General features: G+C 38.5%; 3 protein-coding genes across 8 annotated transcripts in view; all 3 read left to right on the forward strand.

Moving 5' to 3' along the window:
* The window catches only part of LOC308687271 (apoptosis regulator BAX), a 423,052-nt gene that overhangs the window by 274,014 nt on the left and 136,896 nt on the right, over nt 1–12,142 (forward strand). The window lies entirely within an intron of this gene.
* snapc3 (small nuclear RNA activating complex, polypeptide 3) lies at nt 403–1,905 on the forward strand. The gene has a single exon (XM_081392849.1). It carries the CDS (start codon nt 503–505, stop codon nt 1,649–1,651), a length of 1,149 nt encoding a protein of 382 aa, XP_081248975.1. The 5' UTR covers nt 403–502; the 3' UTR covers nt 1,652–1,905.
* Nucleotides 3,123–12,142, forward strand: part of pacsin3 (protein kinase C and casein kinase substrate in neurons 3) — a 49,701-nt gene continuing 40,681 nt past the window's right edge. Inside the window, exons 1-2 of one of the 6 annotated variants that reach the window (XM_081348695.1) lie at nt 3,143–3,688; nt 11,344–11,409. The gene's annotated coding sequence lies outside the window, so the exon portion shown is untranslated. Of the gene's footprint in view, nt 3,689–11,343; nt 11,410–12,142 lie in introns of all 6 variants that reach the window. The other 5 variants (XM_081348699.1, XM_081348697.1, XM_081348700.1 and 2 more) reach the window with 5 other exon arrangements.

Genomic DNA, 12,142 nt, shown 5'->3' on the forward strand with positions numbered 1-12,142 from the left:
GCATATGAACTTGAACAACTTACTCCTGATAAACTACACTGGGATGATGATGATGATGATGATGATGATGATGAACACATGAAACTGTCTTACCCTGTCATAATCTCATCTATTATCTCTTGTTATTCGCGGCACTAGAGTTTAAATCACTGGAGACATTACATGAAGAGACCCAAACAGGACAGACTTTTATTAGTGGCTTCTCTACAAGTTATAATGTTGTGTGTAGCACCTCCTGGTGGATTTGTTTTAAATATTAAGAAATGCCGCATATGAATAAAGGTTTTTTTTTATTTTATTTTATTTTTTAGATAACTCACCTATCCAAATTGACTACAGTTAAAATGTTAAGGCAGCGCAAACACTTACTTTTTAATGCTACGTTTACACGACAACGAACGACGTAGTAAAACCGGAAACGTTTTCCCTTTGCGTTTTCCGTGTACACAGCAGCGTACATTGAGAAGAAGGTCCTTTTCGATGTGTCGATTCATAACTTGTAATGGCGGAAAGAAGTAGTTTGATGCGCGAAGAAAAGCAACTTGAAAACGTGCCTGCTTATGAGTTCATTAACGTCAACTCAAACGAGTTTCATATTGGCGCATTTAGAGATTTATGGCTGGATGTGTTAAATCGGGAGGTGTATTCATACTGTAACACAGCTCCAGAGATTGAGGATGTGGAGTTCGTGGAAGAAATGGGCATCGAGCCCAAGACATTGGAGGAACTCAAAAGCATCTGCAGTGTTGATTCCCTGAGAAGTGGACTCGAAGACACAGACAATGTGCCATCAGATCCTCATCTATCCACACTGAAATTACGCAAGAGAAGACAAGATTATAAAGAAACACTGACCAGAGACACTGTTGACCGACATGAAGTCTACGCCAATGAAATGGAGATGATATCTGTGGGCAAGAAGCCTGATAACCCCAGAGACCTGATCCCTGAAGGAGAACTCATATTGACCTTCAATATTATGTATCCCATTCTGTTTCAGCGGTTCAAGTATGTGAGGGCATATCAGACTCTGCATGTGTTGGGCTCTCAGAGGCTGAGTGATCTTAGAGATGCGATCTGCTGCGTCAGTGACCTGCAGGTGTTTGGAGAGTTCAGCAACACTCCAGACATGGTGCCACAGTTCATCAGCAAGGATCATTACAAGTCTGCTTTCTTTTTCTTCAATGGCACATTCTTCAATGACACACGGTTCCCAGAATGCCGAGACATCAGCATGACCACGCAAGAATGGGCCAGAACCAGAGACTTCCCAGACTTCAAGACTGCGAAGATGGAGGACACGTCTTTCTATGACCTGAAGATGAAAGTTGGGTTTCCATATTTATACACTCACCAGGGTGATTGTGAGCATGTTGTTATCCTCACTGACGTCAGACTGGTCCATCAGGATGACTGTTTGGACTTGAAGCTCTACCCGCTCATCACCCACAAGCATAGAGTCGTGACTCGGAAGTGTTCAGTGTGTCATCTCTACATCAGCAGGTGGATAACAACCAGTGATGCTCTTGCCCCTACGGACCCCTGCCTGTTTTGTGACCAGTGCTTCCGGATGTTTCACTACGACAACGAAGGGAACAAACTAGGAGATTTCCTGGCCTATGCCTATGTTGATCCAGGCACGTTTAATTGATCCCACTGTACCGTATTCAGACTGTAATAAAGTTTTCTTTAAGTGGTGTTAAACTGTGTTGACATGTTCCATATATTCACCACTTTTTCTAAATAAAAACAAAATCTGGTTTCAAAAAGTGTTTTGTATGTTGAAAATCAGTAGCTACCATAATAAATAATTTAACAAAAGCGTAAAGTAACTAGTTTTTTTTTTCTTGTAATTTGATCCAAATGTCATATAATACAAAGTATAGTGTTATAAATGTACATGATACATTTAAAAAATGAAAATATAAAAAACTGCAGGATTTTTTTATTTTATTTTTTATTTTTATTGCATAACAACATACAAATACAGAGGAAACACACTGTATTATTATCTATTACATTCATAATAGCATCAAAGAAACTATAAATGGGTCATTTAATTATTATCGTTTCTAATTATTTATTAGCTTCAATTGTGTTTGGCTGAAAGAAGAATGTCATACACACACCTTGGATGGCTTGAGGGTGTGTAAATTATGGGATAATTTTCATTTTTGGGTGAATTAACCCTTTAAGCCCGGTGCACACTGTACGATTTACAAGAAGACCCATCCAGAAAAAATAAAATAAAAAAATTACACAAGGGAAAAATTACAAACAATTACAAAGAAAAGGATTCAAAAATGTTATACATCCGTTTCGCTTTTTTATTTCTTGCATATTTTAGGGCTTCAATATAATGTTCAAGCTCGATTTTAAATAATATAATGTTAGGTTTATTATTTGTCCATTTCTGCTTATGTATATGGTATTTTCCATACATAATTATTAAGTTAACAACACAATTTTGCTCCACACTCTTATTTTTGTATAACAAAAAAATATATATCTTTACCAGATAGTTGAATCTTTAATTTTGTGAATTTAAATATCAGATATTCAACATCAATCCAAAACAATTGGGTAAATACACATTCAAAGAATAAATGTTTTATTGATTCTTCTTCTGTATTACAAAAGTTGAATGTAGTTTCCATGTCTCTGAAAAATCTTGAGACTACTTGTCTCACTGGATAAATCAAGTGAATAATCTTATTATGTAATTTCTTTAACTTTATTGGTCAGATAGTATTTACTGGGTAAGTTCCTGACCTCTTTCCAATCAATCTGATTATACATTGAGTTCCAAAAAGGTTTGCATTTAGGCAATAACGTAATTCTACTCTAATATAAAAGTTTTTTTTTTTTTATCTATAATTTTCACGCCATCAATACTTAACTGATTAGTAGCCTAGTATGGGGATAGCTTCGGAAGATACATTGCCTGATAAAAGTTGAATAAGGCCACTTTGCAGGATTTACGATGCTCGTGACCGTTACAACGCGTCATCACATAGTTCAGTTGAGAACGAATATCCTCTTCTCGGTCTACAGAGGGCGCTGTTGCTCTTATTATCACTATTAGTGACTGTACACATCCCAAATATAATTTTTTTATTCTTAGTAGTACTTTAATAATCGCATTGTAATAAGCAGCATTTACTTAGCGCAGAAGATACAAGTATATAAAACCCTACAAGTGCTATAAGTACTAAAATATTCCGCCGTTTGTTGTACTTTGAACCTGAAAGGGTTAATCCGTGTAATTGGATCAATGGGCATAATGCGGAGCCCCGGCATCTAATTTCATCCGTGAAGACTCTCATACACGCTTGCTCAGTGCTATAGCTGGAATAAACGTAATGAGCTACTGTTAATGATGAGCCTGTTTGCTAAAAACAACCTGTTGGAAGTGTTTCTCCATGATCCTGCCTCCTGGTAAATGTTTATGGGAGATATTATTTCGCCGCTCGGTTGCCATGGCAGAAGAAAGGGAAGGAGTCTGAGCGAGGCGAGCGGTGTCAACTTTTATTCACATGGCGTTTTTCTCGCTCTTGAACGCAGTCTGCATGTAAATGTACTGGAGATAAACCGCTTCACATCACATTCACAGTGAGGAGGAACTCCAGGAGAGTTTGACGACGCGGGACATCGAGTGCATAACTGGGGAAGATCAAAACAACCACGAGTAAGTGGATTTCGATGTTTCAATATGTTACTGTGGCATCACTATGGCGATTAAGCCATGAACTATGTTTGTAAAGGGCTTCGATCCAGAATATAAGGCAAGATAAATAAGCCAGCAACAAGTTTTGTAACGTATTTATCTAGCGGAAAATGTGTTGTGCCAGTCGAAGTTTGTCCAACATCCGTTTCCTTTGACATTGAAGTCATACAAACGCCTTGAAATGTGATGAGGCTATTTTGCTATTTGAAGAAAGTGGAAAAGTCTGTAGACTGCTGATATTACAGGTATTGTGATTAAAATGGGTGCCTTTATTAAACATGAGCACATTGGGCCTGTTGGTTTTTTAAAAAGAAGCTCTTAAAACAACCTTTTCGTTAATTTAATTTCTCTACTAACAGGAGAAGCTAGTGTTTTATATGTTCTGAATACAGTTAAATAATATAACTTTTAACATTTTAACATCACGTTTATATCTCAAGCACTGCTGTTCACTGTCACTGTCTCTTGGTACACAAACATTCAACATTTTCATAGAAAAACGTTGGGTTAGAAAATTGTTGTTTGTGTTGGAAATGGAGCAAAAGTTATATTGATTTCATATTCACAATAAATATAGAATTTCTTTCACTAACTGTTAAGATCATCATAGTTTTTAATGGATATATAATTAAAAAAATTCGGGGTTTGGGGCGAGGTTAAAATTATATATTGAATAGTAGCTAAATAAATAAATAAATAAATGTATGAAGAACGTTTCCATGCGACCTTCATATAACAGAAAGTGTGTGTGTGTGTGTGTGTGTGTGTGTGTGTGTGTGTGTGTGTTTGTTTGGGTTGGGGGGTTGGGGCGATTGTTAGTTTTAATCAAAACCATTGGATATAAAAGTGGGACTTCAAAAGTTGGATAAAATCTAAAAAAATAAAATAAATTGTTGCCATTGCTATCACAACTTAAAATTTAGCATGTTCTGTTGAGAGAACTCAAATTTCCAAATAGACTAAAATTAAGGCAGTGCAAACACTTACTTTTTAAGGGTTCGTTTCAATAACGAACGATGCACTGAAAGCGGAAAAGTTTGAATTGTTAATTTTAATATAAAAAAAACAACCCATTGCACATAAAAGTTGGACTTCAAAAGTTGAAGAAACACCCACACAAATACATTCAGAATATAGCATTATCTGTATATATATACATTGGGATTTGTACAGTTTGTGCCTGTCAGTGTCAAACAGGATCAAGGTTCAGGAGAAATGGTTTGTTTTGCCTTCTCACACCAGATTGCAGATGAATGGGAATGGGCTGTTAGAATATTTTTCTCAATATCGCCTAGTATTTTAGCAATTCAGCTACTTCTCCTTCAATCCTCAAAACGAATCCTCATTTTTATCTACTACTGTATCTCAGATGAAGGACTGACAGTTTGACTGCAGGTTGCTTTCGATAAAAGGTATTTGCAAAATGTCAAAGTGCAGTAACAGTTAAATCAGAGATTAGCCTGTGAGTTTAGTTGCTGTGCTGTTTTGAATGAGGGCCAAGGGCTTCGTGCTCTTTAGTAATTGGGGTTCTGCACTTTTAGAGAAGAGAGTTGAATTGCAGATCCGCAAGTGCCCAGGTGATCCGATTCCGCTTTCTTTGTTGTGTTCCCAGGAATTCTAATGCCTTATGTTGTATTTTATTGCTTTATTCAATCATGGAGAACCTTCATGGATGCCCACTGATCTGAAATCCGGAATAGTTCACCCAAAATGAAAATTATCCCATAAATTTACACCACCTCAAGCCATCCTAGGTGTATATGACATTCGACACACGAGTTCAGGCGGAACGGTGACCTCTGACCCGACATGTGAAGTATGACGTAGCTTCCCTTCTGTTATATCGAAATCCTTCGACAATTCTCTTTAATACTTATCGTTCTATACTTCTAATCCGTGACCGGCGTTTTGTTTTGCTCTCTCCTCTATGTTTTCGCGTTCGTCAACTCTCACCTAAGCTTACGCTCGCCTAGGCTATGTCATACGCAATTCGTCGGGTCAGTATTAAAGGGGTGGTTGATTTCACTTTTCTAACTTTAGTTAGTGTGTAATGTTGATGTTTGACCATAAACAACATCTGCAAAGTTACAACGCTCAAAGTTCAAAGCAAAGGGAGATATTTTATTTTAAAGAAATTGCTTTTTAAGGACTACAACAAACGGCTGGTAGAGACTACACCACATTCCTCCCGGGTTAGTGACATCACTAACCCTAAAATTTACATAAACCCCGCCCCCTGAACACAATTTATAGATTGTCATGACAGAATATGCTAATCAATGACTAGAAGATAACTACACATAAGCTACATAAATTCATCAACTAGCCTAACCATTCAGAGATGTCCAGTTGCTTCTACATGTTGTCACTTCTTCTTGAGTCTCTCCATCATTGTCTGACTCCGGTTTGAACATAAAAGGCTAAAAGTGTTTGAAATTTTCAGTGCATGTGTGTGTGAGGTAAAAGGACACAAGCTGTTGAAGCTCCGCCCCCTGTGCCGGGAGCAGCAGCTCATTTGCATTTAAAGGGACAGACATAAAATGGTGCGTTTTTGCTCACCCTCAGAAATTGACCATTTTAACATGCTATATAAAAATATCTGTGGTATATTTTAAGCTAAAACTTCACATACACACTCTGGGGACATCAGAGACTTATTTTACATCTTGTGAAAAGGGCATTATACCACCCATTTACTCCTGAACTCGACTCTCTCGTGAACACGTGTACGGACGTTGCCGGAAGCCAGTAATTATAGTTTATAAAGTTAATATGGACATTTTTCTTACAAGAACCCATCGCTTCGCTTCAGAAGGCCTTTATTAACCCCCTGGAGCCGTATGGGTTACTATTGTGATGGATGGATGCACTTTTTGGAGCTTCAAAAATTCGGACATGATTCAGTGCCTTTAGAAAGCTTGTAAGGGCCAGGAATCAGGATATTATTTATTAGCTCCAATTGTGTTTGGCTGAAAGAAGAATGTCATACACACACACACACACACACACACACACACACACACACACACACACACACACACACACACACACACACACACACACACACACACACACACACACACACACACCTTGGCTTGGCTTGAGGGTGTGTAAATTATGGTGAATTAACCCTTTAAGCCCGGTGCACACTGTACGATTTACAAGAAGACCCATCCAGAGTTTTATATCATCAATCCGTGACGCGTTCAGTGTCGATGAGCTGCGTTTACATGTGGGATAGAAATGGTGGCTAGTAGGGGTGTAACGATACCCTCATGGCACGATTCGACCTGCCTCTCACTTTTCTGAAAAAGGCTTAGTCTTTAGTGCTTTACTAACATATGATAACATATAATTTCAGTTGTTCTTCTTGTTCAGTTGTTCTTCAGTTACATTGATGTGAAATGGGCAACAACAGTGCCATGTTTGTTTAGGAAAACACCAAGTTGTATATTTACTTTGTTATAGTAGCCTACTCATATTGGTACTTGGTATTGGCGAGTACCCAAATTTAAGTACCGGTACTTGGACTTGGTCTGAAAAAAATTGGTATCGGTGCGTCCCTAGAACAGTGTGAAGTGAACCGGGCTTTAGATTAAACTCACTAGGAAACTATCTCTGTTGTTGTGCGTGGTGCTGGAGGACATTGGGTGGAGAACAAAAGTGCCTTTGTTTTCTTCATGCCTCCGCTGAGTGCTCTGAGCCTCTGAGAGCAGGGCTATATTGAGCTGTCCTCAAGTCAAACTCAGGATTCCTTGACAGATCCGTGTTCCTGGGAAGATGTGTGGAAGGAAGGAAGGAAGGAAGGAAGGAAGGAAAACGTGTGGTTTCAAGTGAAAAATAAACACACAGGTGCCTGATCTTGGCGTGTCATTTTTGATCTAAATAGACTATGAAAATTTACGTCATGCTTTATTGCTTTTGAGGAAATGTGATGGGTTTGACACAAGTTATCTGATATGCTGTGTAAACATGCAGAAAAAAAAAATATTAAACAGGAAATTCTATCATAGAGAGCTTCGGTTGTAAAATATGCGATGACTCCTAAATGTGATCTTTATCAATTAATAATTGATTAAAAACAGTCTAGTTTTTACAAAATGTATCTCTAATTATTTTTGTTAATAGTGCATTTGCATGGCGGTCGCCAGATATATCGCAAAGTCTGATTATATTGGCTGATAATTTAGCCTGGTTAAAACCAGACCATTCTCAGTAGTAACTGAGTTATGGTCTGGCAAAGCTTCATTAATAACTCATTTCCAAAGGGGCGTCACCAACGGACGTCGCTCAAATGCCTCTGGGCGCAATTGGATAGACCTAAAACCAATCAGAGCGATCGAAGCCATATGCTGCGTCCCAAAAGTTACACTACGCCATAAAAGTATGTACTCTTTTTGTGAAGAAAAGGTATTTACTTTTGAATGTGTAGCAAAAAAGTAGGCAAGCTTTGGGACATACTACCTCGTCATCTTTATCGGACGGATCTGTCAAGTGCATCCTGTCACGTAAACTGCCCTGTCAATCATCTTGTCACAGTTAAAATCCTCTATTAAATCTAATTTAATTTCCTACCGTTTCGGAGAGAAATGTAGTAGCATGTTCATCTGCCAGTGGGTCTTTCATGGAGCCTGTCCTCATGTGTTTGCAATTTGAATATAATAATGCATTTAAAAGTTGGTGCGCTTCACCAACGGACGTCGTTCAAATGCCTCTGGGCGCAATTGGATAGACCTAAAACCAATCAGAGCGATCGTCATCGTGTAAAGCCCACCTCAACGATTCTGATTGGTGCCGCGATTTGGACGGATTAGAAATTGGCTTTAATGGGCTCTTTGCCAGACTACTTGCAGAGCAAATCTAAATTTGCCGGAAGTTTGTCTGGGTTTTCCCAGGCTACTGATAATTGGCTTTTTCTTTTTAAATTATCTTTGTAATTAAACAAGTGGACAACGCTAAATACAGGTGTAAACGAGGTCTAAAACGTTTTGAGGTTGTCCACTTTCGACCTCTTCCAGAGGGAGTTGAAAACTCATTCATGTAGTCGAATGTGTTCAAACCGCCACAAAAGACCATCTTCTCTCCGTCGACTGATCTAATGCGTGAACATTATGGCCAGACGGGATTTCAACTTTGGTCGACTGAACACTCAAGTTTGGTTTGAAGACGAAAAACATACCAAACACAATGTTCTCCCATCACTCCTGATTTCTAACACACACTCACAGTGTTCGGCTGGTCTTGCGTCTGTCAGAGCAGAAACGAAAGCTGATCTTTTCCCGTCGTCTCCGATTGCGTTCATATAATTGCGTGAGCTTATTTCGTTCATTAGATCAAAAGATCTGAAAAAGCCCACGCATTTACCCTTACATAGACCCTCCCCTCGAAGAAATCAGGACAGAAGTGGTTGAAAGTGGACAAAAGAGACGGATTAAAACACCAGGTGTAAACGGGAATGTGTCTCCGTCGTCTACTTGTGATCCGATCGACCAAAACACGTCTTAATACCAGGAGTAAGAAAAAAATTCCATAGCGCCCAATCACAAATTGTCAATACGTAATAAATGCTGTTATTTTTTTTAAAATGATTTTTGTGTAAATATTGTTTAAAATGTCTCAAAGAATTAGATCGGCCACCTTCTGTTTAGATCTTGTATATATATATATATATATATATATATATATATATATATATACAGGTAGATAGATAGATAGATAGATAGAGCCTGTATCTTTTTAATATGCAGTGAGTCTTCATCACAGACTTTCTGAAACGAGCCTCAAGAAGAACGTTCACTAGTTCCATCGGTTTGCTTTTGTCAGTCACTCATTTATGAAATTAGGCCATGGTTCACAGTAAAATAATCCACTGCTTCTGTGGGTTCAGTCCTGCTGGACGTGTGCCATGAGCTGTAACAGTGGGCCTTTTCACATTTGCCAGTGCTCCCAAATCTGTTAGGTTTCATAGTCCAATCATTTCATGCAACAGTTTGGCTCTTAATATTTTGAAGAACAGTCAGCAATTACCCAGCTTTATTGGTCCAGTGAAGGATACGAGTGAGAATAAGAACGAGTGAATCTGCTAGAGCTGAACTATCCGGCCGGAGCGAGCAGAGTTTAGTTTACTTTGGTTTGGTGGGAGTGTTTGAGGCGGGCGAGGGCCTGATGAGGTGAGCGCTCGTTTGCTCGGGGTCTAATTAGACCAGCGTGCCTGAACCTGACAGCAGGAATGTGATCTATGGCATGGGTGATGATGTCACGTTACAAACTCGGCTTCTTTCTGGAGAGGGAACTTGTACTCTACAGATGTTCACAGTCGTAATTAGTGGAAGTGTAATGTTTTCAGCTCATGTTGTGGAGTGTAGTTTTGAAAACTATGAATTATCTTGCTCTAATCAAATTAAACTAATCAAAATATATTAATCAAAAATATTCAGAATCTTCAACATGTAGTACCATTTCAAAATGTTAGCAAAATGTTCCCAAATATGTTTGGTTTTTATTTTTCAGTGTCTAAAAGAATTGTTTTATAGATCACATTTGTTATAAACTGTTGTTCACCACCAAAAAGATTGATTTGGCCTACAGTATTTTTGGTAAAGCAGTTAAATTAATCTTTCAGTTACATTTTTATTTTATTTTATTTTATTTTATTTAAGGTATAAAGTGGTAAAAATTCACCAAAGTAGTGAGAATACTATTCTAGATGCATCTGGTTATGGGTGAATTTTTCTCTACATAAACACTCTTTTTGGTAATGACGTATTTAAATAGTTCACCCAAAAATGATTTACCCGCCCTCAAGCCATCCTAGTGTATTACTTTTTAATTTTCAGTCAGACACAATGGAGTTTTGTGAAGCGTTTTTGTAAGAAAGGTTTTTTTTTTTTTTGCGCGTTCATCATTACGTCATGCGTCGGGTCAGAGGTCACTCTTCCACCCGAACTAGACTCGCGTACGGCTGTAACTGGAAGCCAGTAGCTCATAAATATATAATAATTGATATTTTTCTTACAAGAACCCATCTCTTCGCTTCAGAAGGCCTTTATTAACCAGCTTGGAGGCGTATGGAGCACTTTTATGATGGATGGATGCGCTTCAAAATCTGTGCTACCATTCACTCCCATTGCAAAGCTTGAAAGAGGCAGGATATTTTTTAATAGGCCTATAACTCAGATTGTATTTGGCTAAAAAAAAAATAAAGTCTTACAATACACACCTAGGATGGCTTGAGGATGAGTACATTATGGGATAGTTTTCATTTTTAGGTGAACTAACCTTTAATGCCAGATGCTCTCCGTAGAGTTTAACTCGTGTTGAACCCAGAACATTCCTCACATAAGGTGTTGACTTTCGACTAGGTCAGGTTCGGGGCCAGTCGCACATAGCCGAGGCGTTTTCCAGTGTCCTCATGATTGCCTGTTCAGGTCTTCTATGTGTGGCATTTCACTCTTCATATCAGAATGTGCCACCTTTGAGTGCCCGGGTTTATATTAACCTGCTGCTTTCTTTACGGTACTGGCGTCTTAAGTGGACCTGGAGACTCTTTCAGCTGCTTACATCTTCTCTGGCTTACTAAAACCGGACACAACCCTAACATCTCCTTCCTCTCACAGGGCCACCAAAGAGGCCGTGTCCTTGGGCAAAGCAACACTAATTTCTAACATTCTCCTTTGCTTTTGGTAAGTTCCTCATTTTACACTTGCATCTGTCTTGGTTTGCAAATGTTACGCTGCGTTTCTATGCCATGTGTGAATTATTGTGCATCTTTTTTTTAGCGGGCGACCACAGTATGGGTTTTTCAATGAGACACATTTTTAACATAAACTATTTCACACAGGATTTACTCAAATCTTTATATATTAGCAAGGCTGTTGGTAGATTTTTTTTTTTTTTTAACCAGCACAATAGCAAAATCCCATTTCGTTACTGTATATTCCAATGCGCTAATCTCAAAATGGCACAATATCATGTGATTAATCAGCATGGCTGAAATATAGGTCAGTAATGTCTTTACAATTTGAGACCATTTGAATTCCCTCATGAGAATAAGCTGGCCTTGCTGATTTATTTTCTATCCATTTTCTCTCCATGTTGTTTGCTGGTTGCAGAGGAGTAAGATCCTGTTGGAAAGCATTTGTATGGATTAATGGGCATTTTTGCAGTTGAAATATTGCAGACACTCTGTTGTCTTATACATTAATCAGATTAATGACTGCGAGTTTCCAACAGGGCTTATGAGAGCTTCCACCCCTCCTTCCCATGGCCTCATTCTGCTTAGACGGAAGCCATTGTGTTCATGGGTCAGTCTGTGGTAGCAGGTTATCCAGTATTTGTCATTTATTTGCTGACTTGTCCCACGACTCGAAGGTTTTCTTCCTGTGAGGCTGACATGCATTTATGCTGTTTGCGAAG

The sequence above is a fragment of the Scardinius erythrophthalmus genome (assembly GCF_964197995.2).
Source record: "Scardinius erythrophthalmus genome assembly, chromosome: 2".
Lineage (NCBI taxonomy): Eukaryota > Metazoa > Chordata > Actinopteri > Cypriniformes > Leuciscidae > Scardinius > Scardinius erythrophthalmus.

What these genes read in the sequence shown, in the direction of transcription:
- snapc3 (XM_081392849.1), top strand. Translation starts at nt 503, where the DNA reads ATGGCGGAAAGAAGTAGTTTGATGCGCGAAGAAAAGCAACTTGAAAAC.